The following is a 12015-nucleotide window of genomic DNA, read 5'->3' as shown; positions in this document are numbered from 1 at the left end:
ATGCCTGGAAAATGGCAAATGTTTCATAAATATTAGTTCTTTTCCCTCCACTCCCTACCAGTTAAAATGCATACATATTAAGATGGCATTCTTAAAAAATAGAGATATACTTAAGTCTATGTGTGACACAAATTTCAGAGATTAAATCTGTGATAACTTTAACTTAAAATGCACCATTTCCCCCCTAGGATCATGATTATTGCAGTGAGAATAAGAAAACAGGTATCCTAAGGTTGGAAAGAAATGATTGTCTCCCCAGTACCATTTTTACAATAAGTCCATAGAAACAAAGCACATGTGTATTCTGTGCCTCAACCCATGGAGAATCCAGCAAAACCCCACAGAGTGAAATGAGTGTTATTTCATTATAAATCCGAAGAAAAACCCTGGACGGATAAGCTCCTCCTTAGCATTAATAATGGCTACCTTTGAGATGTAAAATTACGCGTGCATCTCTTTCCTTTTTTAAAGTTATTTTATACATTTTACTCTTTCTTTTGAAATAAAACATGCATAACAAATTTTTCAAATTTTTATTTACGTATGTAATATTTGTAGAAAAACAGATATATAGATAAAAAACAAACTATAAAGTCTCTGATTATTTTTTATTTTTACTTTCTATCAAAATTACTGGGGCATAGTTTCAAGCTGTTTTCCTGATTTGGATGAGGTCGACTAAACTCCGTAAAGGAAGTGAGAACAATGGAGTTTGGCTTGTTTCTTCCATTAGGAAACACACTGGTCTTATCATTACAACAGTGTGGGGACCCTTGTTTCATCGTAAACAACTCAATGAAACGTTAGTTTAGCAGTTAATAGGTATATTTAGGGAGCTGCATCTGCTCTTTGAGTACTGTCTGAGTTTGTTTGGATTGAGTAGTTTCACGAGGGCGTTTGTAAGGAGGGACTAAACCTCACAATGCCTATTCCAAATAGGATTTGCTTCAAAATTTCCAGTAACTTAATGTAATAGGAAATGATTGTCAGTGGTGCCAGCTGTTTGTAGCTGTTTCAGTGAGAAGACCTGCTTCAGGCTGGCAGCCAATTCCGTAACAGGTGGGAGAGCAAGTGGGGAAACAGGAAGCATTTTTGCCCTGAGTACTGCTCAAGTTCAAGAAGAACTTTGACAGCATCCAGGGGCAAGCATTTCACCCAGAGGTTAAGATGCTGGTTGGGACACCTGCATCCCACATCAAAGTGCTTGAGTTAGAATCTGGAATCCAGTCCCAATTCTAGCTTCCCTGGGAGGCAGCAGATGGTAGCTCAAGTAACTGAGTTACTGTCACACATATAGGGAATCTGGACTGAGTTCCTGACTCCTCGCTTTGGTCTGGCCTGGTTCTGGCTATCACAGGTATTTGGAAAGTCCATCAACAGATGTGAGGTTTCTCTGTCTCTCCCTCGCTCTCAATAAATAAATAAATAAATATTTTGAAAATAAATCAAGTTTAATTTCTTATTTTCATAGAAAAGCAATTTATTTGAAATGGATGGGTTTTAGAACCCAGATCCGCCTTCTCAAACACCTCCCTTCACAAAAGCATGTAAACACAGTGAGCATCCAGGTATGGTCACCTGACACATATGCCAAAGATTACACAGACAGGCTCCAGATCTCATTGAAAGATAAGACTTTTAACATGATGTGCAGCATGGCTTTTGGAATTTGATGTTAGGCTGAGATGCTATTACAGACAAATACTATATGTACACACTTTATGGGGGAAAACACTTGTTAGTGCTTCATGTGTAAATGAACCCACCAGGCCCGGGCCCTTTACAAACATTTGTCAGATAAATTATTTTTTTTATTTGACAGGTAGAGTTATAGACAGTGAGAGAGAGACAGAGAGAAAGGTCCTCCTTCCGTTGGTTCACTCCCCTAATGGCCACTATGGCTGGTGCTGTGCTGATCTGAAGCCAGGAGCCAGGTACTTCCTCCCAGTCTCCCATGCGGGTGCAGGGACCCAAGCATTTGGGCCATCCTCCACTGCCCAGAGAGCTGGACTGAAAGAGGAGCAACCGGGACTAGAACCCGGGGTGCCGGCGCCGCAGGCGGAGGATTAGCCAAGGGAGCCATGGCGCTGGCCTGTCAGATAAATTATTAACAGATGGTTACTCCTTATATGGGGTTCACCACTCTTCTGCCTCTCAGTCTTGTTTCTGCTGCGGATTCTAGTGCCAGAACCATTTCTCTCTAGAGGCAGAAAGATGAAATTGGAGTAAAGACACTCCCAAGTAGTTCACTTTATTCTACTGAATATTTTGGTACAATGATTTGGCAGAGAAAACCTTTGTAAATGTTGATGAAAACAATCTGTTACATCTCTGTCACTGTTCATTAAGAGGCTTGCAAAGATCAAATATCCATATGTCATCCAAGAGGATAGCCAATATTATAAATGTGAAATTTGGAATTGTGTTCCTAACAAACTAAGCTCCACAGAGCTCATACATTGATTTTATTTATTTATTTACTTATTTTTTAAAGAATCATCGGTTTTATTTGAAAGGCTGCATGGTAGAGAAGAGAGGGAGAGAAAGACAGATCTTCCATCCACTGGTTCACTCCCCAAATGGCTGCAATGGCTAGGGCTGGTCCATGCTGAAGCAGGAGTCCTGAACTCCATCTGTCTCCCAAGGGGATGGCTGAGGCCCAAGCTCAGGGCCAGTTTTCACTGCTTTCTCAGGTGCATTATTAGGGAGACGAATGCAGAGCACTCAGTCAGGACTCCAACTGGTGCTGATAAGGGATGCCAGTGCCACAAGGTGGCTTAGCGCACTGTGCCAGTAGGCTGGCCCCTGCACTGGTTTTCCTGAAACCTTCACTATAGGGAAAACCTACGTTCCTGATCACAGGAACAAAACCCTTTTGATCGCAGCCCTATCCATAGCTTTGATTTTACACCCTGCCATGTTGTGCCTGGTGCTTAATAACTCGGCCTTCTGAGTGATTTCTCCTCTCAAATGGGAGCAGCCGTTGACTGCTCAGGCCTGTGGGGCTCAGAGTGTGCAAGGTCAGGGTGATGGGGTCCGCTGTGCGTTCTGCCAGCCACTCCATGCTCACCAATCCCACCATCATGACAAGTCTCAGCACTCGGGTTCCAGGAATGGGGGCTCCTCTCCAGCCAGCCCCAAGCGTTACTCCTCAGCTCAAGGTCTCTGCTGATAAGAGGCTCCTCAGGTTCTCTCGCTCCAGCCAGAAACCACTTTCTCACACTTTAAATCGTCCTGATGTTGCCATCTCAGAAAGACAGGTGCGTGGCCAGAGACTGCCCAGGGTCACCTCTGTCTTGGATCCCACCTCCCAAAACCTTCCAAGAGCTGGACTTTCATCGCCAGGCTCACCGTGTTGTATCGTAGCACAGTAGTTCTGAACACTGACCCTGGAGACAGTCTGTGCATGTGGGCTCATACCCAGGCCCCTCCTTCACCAGCAGGGTTACGTTAGCCAAGTGATCTGCCTCAGTTTCCTCACCTGTAAAATGGACATAATGGTTGATTGTACCTCACAGAGAAGAGGACTGAATAAACCATTGCATTTCACACTTACAACAGGAGATGCTTGGTGAAGGTGAGCTGTTAACAGGGTTGCACTTTGTTAGTTCTTCACTTTGGTGTCTGGATTTATTCTTCTCATGAAAAAGTGTCATGGTAACTCATGTGTCCTCCATGCCGGCAGCATACTTGGCCTCTAGTATGCTCCATTTACAATCTGAACTTGTAAAAATAGGAAGGGTAACTTCTGAGTCGCACGGTCTGATAACCACAACTGCAAGTGCTATATACCAAGGTTTGGATCCTCATTCATGAAGCAAGGGAGCTCACAGATTGCCACCTTTTCCAGGGAGGAAGTGACTGTGCATCAGATGATTCTGCCCTCCTCTGCAAATACGATCCCTTCCAATGCCACTGTGCACACATGGCATCCGACTCACAAAGTCTTCAGGTCCACACAGAGCACCCATTGTGAATTTACTTTTCAACATAAAGCGTAAACTTCAAGACACCTGATAAATTAATCTAAAAATGCTAAGAAAAACAGATGCCGTTTCCTAAACCTTATCAAGTGGCTCCCTTTCTCCTCACTCACCAGGGGGGTTTGGGCCAAATATGATGGAAAAGTCATTTGCGTTTCCTGGATCCCTTACACAGTCCAGAGGGAGGGGCTGTCAGAGTAATGCAGATATGTTAATTTCCTGCACTCCACTTTCTTCCTTCTCTGGGTGGTTAAAACGAAACAAATCATTTGATTTATCTCATTTTTCTATTGATGAAAGATGACAGATCCAACAGTTGAGCTCACAGAAGGAAACCTTTAATTTCTATGATAAGAATATTTCTGTTTCTACTGTAACCAGTTCAATACCAAAGAGAAATTCTGAAGTCTCAGGGGTTGTTCTAAATGAGCTACCACCCTGCACAGACTGACGCACTCCTCCCCATGATGTCTGCTTCTTGCACACTCGAAGCTCTAGCCAGCCCTGACTTTGCCGAAATTGACAGGGCATGCAAGGAGAGAGGATGAGCTGTTACTTCTTCATGGAATATATTCTAGATATCTCTTTATTATATTTTAGACAGCCTTCCCTAGTAAAACGTGAACTGCGCATAGAAAAAGAGAACAGCTACTTCCTTAGATTGTACCTAAACTAGGGTGCTTTAAAGAATTAAATAAATTTAAATAAAATAATAGAAATAATTTTTAAAAAGATTTATTTATTTATTTGAAAGGCAGAGTTACAGAGAGGCAGAGGCAGAGAGACAGATCTTCCATCCGTTGATTCACTCCCCAGATGGCCACAAAGGCTACAGCTATGCTGATTCAGAGCCAGGAGCATCTTCCTGGTCTCCCATGTGGGTGCAGGTGCTCAAGGACTTAGGCCATCTTCCACTGCTTTCCCAGGCCACAGTAGAGAGCTGGATCAGAAATGGAGCAGCCAGGGCTTGAACCAGCACCCATATAGGATGGCGGCACTGCAGATCAGGGCTTTAACCCGCTGTGCCACAGCGCCGGCCCTGAGAAATAATTTTATTTAGGCAAAGATTTTTGAAACCCATGCACACATTTTCAAAATACATGTGTTCCATAAACTCTTTGAAGACCCATACTAGTATTTATAGACTGTTTTCCCAATTTTTCTGTTTACTTCCATGAATGTAACAATGCACCAATTCATATGTCTCCTTAGATATACTTAGCCCTCACCCCAAATAACATTAATTATCTTAGTCTCAGAAAAAAATTAAATTATAAAGGAATTGAAATTGTAGGTCAAGACACTTGGCAAATAATAGAATTTTTTTCATTCACATGGCTTGAGCCTTGATATTACTGTCTAGTAGGTGGTGGAAACACATCTCACAGACACAGGGGCATCCCAGTGTTCTCACACTGCAGAGCATCATTTCATGATCAGAGTGTCCATGACTCCATTAATTCAAGTTGATGTATTCTGATGATAGCATGTTTCCTAACCTATACTGCAGGACAGGGAAAGAAGGACAGCTCTTTACAAGTTACATTTGTCCGGTCAGGTGCCATCCTGACCTGCAGCGTGTGCTGCTGTGTGAGTGATTCTGAGGACCTCAGCTTTGAACTTGGACTCTATTTTGCAAACAGGCTAGAACAGGAAAAGAGACCATGCACGGACAGTACTCAGTGCACAAAGCATGCACTGAGCAGTGTTAAGGCTCTCCAAACACACAACTGGATGCCAGATAAAAGGAGTGATTGTGAACTGACCTGGCAACAGGTTCTTCAGGAAATGACTGGCTATGTGTATCCTTGCTGATTATACACATAATAGCTCCATAAGCAATGCTCTGTATCAAGAAAGACAGCTTCTCAGAGCTGTGTTTTCAAAAGGGAAAAAGAAACAACACTCTGAGTTCTTTGTTTTTTTTTTTTTTTTTTTTTGGACAGGCAGAGTGGACAGTGAGAGAGAGAGAGACAGAGAGAAAGGTCTTCCTTTGCCGTTGGTTCACCCTCCAATGGCCGCTACAGCCGGCGCATCGTGCTGATCTGAAGCCAGGAGCCAGGTGCTTCTCCTGGTCTCCCATGGGGTGCAGGGCCCAAGGACCTGGGCCATCCTCCACTGCCTTCCCGGGCCATAGCAGAGAGCTGGCCTGGAAGAGGGGCAATCGGGATAGAATCCGGTGCCCCAATCGGGACTAGAACCCGGTGTGCCGGCGCCGCAAGGCGGAGGATTAGCCTGTTGAGCCATGGCGCCGGCCTCTGAGTTCTTATGGGAACAGGCAAAGTGGCTTTAGCAGAGGAAAGGATTTAGGACTCCTAGGACTGGTGACAGCCGGATCTCACCCAGGGAGAAATGAGGAGGGCACACATTACACATTCAAAAGGAAAACCTACTGTTCACTCTTCACTGTTACAACATAAAAGAAAAAAAGTATTCAGAAAAATGAACTCTCAAACATGTAGGTCAGGATGTGGACACTCCATCTCTTATCTACAGTGCAGATGAGCTACCTTCATATTTTTTAGTCCTAACCAGGAGATCCAAGCCTCAGTGGAACTGGAAACAGCTCCTGATTGTACTGGGAAGTCAGCTGGCTCCCACATGCAGCTTACTGGGGAAGGAAGGCTATGAGCACTGAATGAGGGAGCTGCCATTGTGGCATAGCGGGAAGGTTGCCACCTGCAATGGCTGACATCCCATGTGGGCACTAGTTTGTATTATGGCTGCTCCACTGGTATCCAGCTCCCCCCTAATGGCCTGGGAGAAGCACAGGAGGGTGATCCAAATGTTTGGGCTCCTGAAACCCACATGGGAGAGCAGGATGAAGCTCCTGGCTCTTAGCTTTGGCCTGTCCCATCCCTGGCTGCTGCAGGGGACTGAACCAGTGGATAGATCTCTTCTTTCTCTGTCTCTGTCTCTGTCTCTGTCTCTCTCTCTGTTTTAAATAAATAAATAGTTTAAAAAACAGAGAATTGAATGAGAAAATATTTAGGAATAATTTGTCCAATGCCTTGCAATGAGTTAGGTGAAAAAGTTTGAATTTTTAATCATAATACTGATAATGATAAAACTGTCTGATATTTAAGAGGCCCTTCCTTTCCATCATACTGGAGACAACATGGAGATGTCTACCATTTATGTCCCCATGAAGATCCGGGGCTGACTGGCTGGGAGAAGTCTCCCTTCTCTACAGAAGGTCAACAGGGACAAAACAAACAAACAAAAAAGGTAAAGAAGTTTGTGCAAGGGAGGACAGCAGAGAGTTCAGAGAACAACTCCAACTTGGGAAGTGTACTCTGTGATTTCCTTTCAAATTTATTGCTCTTGAACTTGCAATCACAGTTGTCATTCTCTCCTGAATCTACCACCTCAAAGCTTCATAATAACTAAGTACTTCCCTATTGTCCATACTGACTTAATGATCTTCAATCTTTCTTACTGCCCAACACTCCTAACATTCACATAAAGTTTTCCTACATTAAGAAGTAAGCATTGCTAACTTAAGATCTTTTACTAGCTTTAGTTGATGATAACACTTTTTCTTTTTTTTTTGAACTTTTATTTAATAAATATAAATTTTGAAAGTACAACATTTGGATTATAGAGGCCTTTCCCCCCCAATAACCTCCCGCCCACCCGCAACCATCTCATCTCCCACTCCCTCTCCCATCCCATTCACATCAAGATTCTTTTTTTTTGTTTTTTTTGACAGGCAGAGTGGATAGTGAGAGAGAGAGATAGAAAGAAAGGTCTTCCTTTTTGCTGTTGGTTCACCCTCCAATGGCCGCTGTGGCCGGCGCATCTCGCTGATCCGAAGCCAGGAGCCAGGTACTTCTCCTGGTCTCCCCTGCGGGTGCAGGGCCCAAGGACTTGGGCCATCCTCCACTGTCTTCCCGGGCCATAGCAGAGAGCTGGCCTGGAAGAAGGGCAATCGGGATAGAATCCGGCGCCCCAACAGGGACTAGAACCCGGTGTGCCAGCGCCGCAAGGCGGAGGATTAGCCTGTTAAGCCACGGCGCCGGCCCACATCAAGATTCATTTTCGGCCGGCGCCGTGGCTCAACAGGCTAATCCTCCGCCTTGCGGCGCCGGCACACCGGGTTCTAGTCCCGGTCGGGGCACCGATCCTGTCCCGGTTGCCCCTCTTCCAGGCCAGCTCTCTGCTGTGGCCAGGGAGTGCAGTGGAGGATGGCCCAAGTGTTTGGGCTCTGCACCCCATGGGAGACCAGGAGAAGCACCTGGCTCCTGCCATCAGAACAGCGCGGTGCGCCAGCCGCAGCGCGCTACCGCGGCGGCCATTAGAGGGTGAACCAACGGCAAAGGAAGACCTTTCTCTCTGTCTCTCTCTCTCTCTCACTGTCCACTCTGCCTGTCAAAAAAATAAAAAAAAAAAGAAAAAAAAGATTCATTTTCAATTATCTTTATACACAGAAGATCAAGTTAGTATATACCAAGTAAAGATTTCAACAGTTTGCACTCACACAGAAACACAAAGTGTAAAGTACTGTTTGAGTACTAGTTATACTATTAATTCATATAGTACAACACATTAAGGACAGAGATCCTACATGGGGAGTAAGTGCACAGTGACTCCTGTTGTTGATTTAACAATTTGACACTCTTGTTTATGGCGTCAGAAATCTCCCTAGGCTCTAGTCATGAGTTGCCAAGGCTATGGAAGCCTTTTGAGCTCACTGACTTCGATCTCATTCTGACAGGGTCATAGTCAAAGTGGAAGTTCTCTGCTTCCTTTAGAGAAAGGTACCTCCTTTGATGACCCGTTCTTTCCACTAGGGTCTCATTCACAGAGATCTTTCATTTAGGCCATTTTTTTTTTTTTTTTGTGAGAGTGTTTTGTCTTTCCATACCTAAATACTCTCATGGGCTCTTCAGCCAGATCTGAATGCCTTAAAGGCTGATTCTGAGGCCAGAGTGCTGTTTAGGACATCTGCCATTCTATGAGTCTGCTGTGTATCCTGTTTCCCATGTTGGATTTTTCTCTCCTTTTTAATCTATCAGTTAGTATTAGTAGACACTAGTCTTATTGATGTGATCTCTTTGACTCCCTATCATTATGATCAATTATGAACTGAAACTTATCACTTTGACTAGTGAGATGGCATTGGTACATTGAATTGGAATCCCCTGGCATGTTTCTAACTCTACCAGTACGGGTAAGTCCGACTGAGCATGTGCCGAACTGTACATCTCCTCCCTCTCTTATTCCCACTCTTATATTTAACAGGGATCACTTTTCAGTTAAATTTAAACACATAAGAAAAATTGTGTGTTAATTAAAGAGTTCAACCAATGGTATTAAGTAGAACAAAAAAATACTAAAAGGAATAAAATAGTAAGTTGTTCCTTGACAGTCAGGACAAGGGCTGATCAAGTCACTGTCTCTCACAGTGTTCATTTCTCTTCAACAGGTTTCCTTTTAGGTGCTCAGTTAGTTGTCACAGATCAGGGAGAACGTATGATATTTGTTCCTTTTGGGACTGGCTTATTTCACTCAGCATGATGTTTTGATAACACTTTTTCAAGAAGATATAGAGACATATAAGATCTACAAGGTCTGCTGTGTATAGGCAGAATTGTGGGTGCTCTTATAATGCATGTCTTGGTATTGTGATTACAACCTTACCAAGCTAGCATGTCAGGCAAATTGATTGATTGCCCTGTTCCCCAATTTCCTCATCTGTATCATGGGAACAAAAAGAGTATTTATCTCACAGGAGAACAGAATGCTTTAATACCTAGAAAGTTCTGAGAACAGATGAGGTAGAAGAAGAAAGATTTTAATGGCTTCATTTTTTTTACAGGAAAACTGAATTCAGGTAAACTGTAATAATGGTATTAATAGCTTCATTCCATGAGATGAAAAACAAAAGTAACATGTAAGACATTTGTACTTTGTATTAGTAGTGATGTGTTTCTAATGATCTCATTTGTCTATTCATTTCACCAACTGTTTATTAACCTCTACTAAAGGATCCCTTTGAGAAACAATGAACAGAAGAAAAATTAATACCAAATTCTAGTAGGCAGCTCAAGAGAAGTATCTACACAGCTCTTTGTTCAATCAGCATTACAGTCATCCCCACTTGTCTGTGGTTTTGCTTTCTGTGGTTTCAATCACCTGTAGTCAACCTAGATAAGACAAAGTCTAAAAACATTAAATGTCAAATTCCAGAAATAAACAATGCACAAGTTTTAAATTGCATACTGCCATTCTGGGTAGTATTATAAAGTCTTGCACTGGCCTGATCAATCCCATCCTGGACATGAATGATTCATTTATCCAGCATATCTATACTGGAAATGCTAGCTGCCCATTAGTCACTTAGTAGCTATCAGATCAACTGTCGAGGAATAGCAGTGCTTGTATTTAGGGTTTGTTAGTACTTTGGTTTCAGGAATACACTGAGGTCTTAGAATATACGCCCTGAGGATAAGGGGGAGTGATTGCTACTAAATTTGTCTTTAAATTCGCAAATTCTAAGGTCATAAACCAAAGAATATAATTTAAGAGTAGATGAAGACTGTTAATAGTTCAAAATGCATGAAAGAATCACTTGCAATCACTAAGCTGCATATCACCAGAGCAAGAATTTATACATTTAGCATTAAACATACCCCCAAATTATATCCAGTCTAGGAATCGGCCATCTCGGATCTACTTTTCTAGAGGAAAGAACAATTCTAAAAAACAGCATTTGAAAACATTAACTACTGATTTTATTTCCTTTTAATCAATGATTTAATTTTCACTTTATTTGAAAGGCAGAAAGCTGGTGTATTTTTGTGGTGTGTGTGTGTGTGTGTGTGTGTGAGAGAGAGAGAGAGAGAGAGAGAGAAAGAGAGAGAGAGAGAGGAAGAGGAAGAGAAAGAGAGAGATTTTTCATCAGCTGGTTCACTCCCCAAATGCCTATAATAGCCAGGCTGGGCCAGGCTGAAGTCAGGGGCCAATATCTCAATGTAGGTCTCCTAGTGAGTAACAGGGATCCAACTACTTGAGTATATCATCTGCTGCCTACAAGGGTGTGCATTACTAGGAAGCTGTATTAAAATAAGGGAATTGTACAGAAAATGTACATAGAGAACAGGAAGTGCTGGGATTATCTAGAATTCTCCTAGTACACTGGGCTACAGAAGGTTTACCCTAAAAGTTGGGATCAGTCTAATTTCCTTCAAAGAGACTATTTTTTAACAGCAAATAGCAAACTTTTTAAAACAAATACATAGTAGTGAAAAATTTTTTAAAAATTATGCCCTTCAAACAGAAATATGTGGTAGATTTATAAAATATGAATACAGAGAAAAGATTTTTAATGTTGCAATTATTATAATAGCAAGTTATAGAATGAGAAGGTTTAGTGTGATCTCATGCTTGAAAAAATCTATTGCGTGCATATATAAATAATGCAAACTCATAGAAAAATGTTTCAGGGACACAAACCAAGACATATCCACACACTAAATAACCTTTGATTTTTGTAACTGCAAAGAAGACAAGAAATGGTGTAGTGATGTTTAACCTACTTCCAACACATACATTATTATTTTACTGTATCTTATTTGAATATAAAGTCATATTTCATATTTGAAGGACGATCACTTTGGGCTCCTTTCAACGTGTTTTATGGGTTAATCCTAATTTCCCGAATTATCAAGAGGAGATACTTGGGCCTCTGTGATTTGGTTACATGGCTAGTGGTCTGGAAGCTGGCTGGTTAGTAGGAAAAGTGGTACTGTAACCTAGAGCTCAAAGTCCTATCAGAGTATCTAGTTTTACAGCTGCCCTGCAAATGGGACCTTCCTACATCCATGCAGGTTGTATCGGGGAGGTGTGTGCAGAAAGAATAATTAGAAGCACTCAGTCAATTTACTGCAACAGAAGAGCACTAGGAAACACCTGCTAATAGCATAAAGGAAATCTTCTAAATATGTGTCCCATCAAGTTGAAAGGAACCATTTCTCAGAAAGAACAATTTTCACAAAGAAGTTAAATCAGAGGGATCAGCACAATTAGG

General features: G+C 42.3%; 1 protein-coding gene across 3 annotated transcripts in view; it reads right to left on the bottom strand.

Moving 5' to 3' along the window:
- The window catches only part of FBXL7 (F-box and leucine rich repeat protein 7), a 452031-nt gene that overhangs the window by 70042 nt on the left and 369974 nt on the right, over window positions 1–12015 (bottom strand). The window contains exon 2 of one of the 3 annotated variants that reach the window (XM_062212075.1): window positions 3352–3481. The exons of the other annotated variants lie outside the window; for them this stretch is intronic. Within the exon in view, the coding sequence (XP_062068059.1) occupies window positions 3352–3418 (67 nt within the window). The 5' untranslated portion in view covers window positions 3419–3481. The remainder of the gene's footprint in view (window positions 1–3351; window positions 3482–12015) is intronic. 3 annotated transcript variants of the gene reach the window in all.

Source organism: Lepus europaeus, chromosome 15, assembly GCF_033115175.1.
Source record: "Lepus europaeus isolate LE1 chromosome 15, mLepTim1.pri, whole genome shotgun sequence".
Lineage (NCBI taxonomy): Eukaryota > Metazoa > Chordata > Mammalia > Lagomorpha > Leporidae > Lepus > Lepus europaeus.
This window is presented reverse-complemented; position numbering and strand designations above follow the sequence as displayed.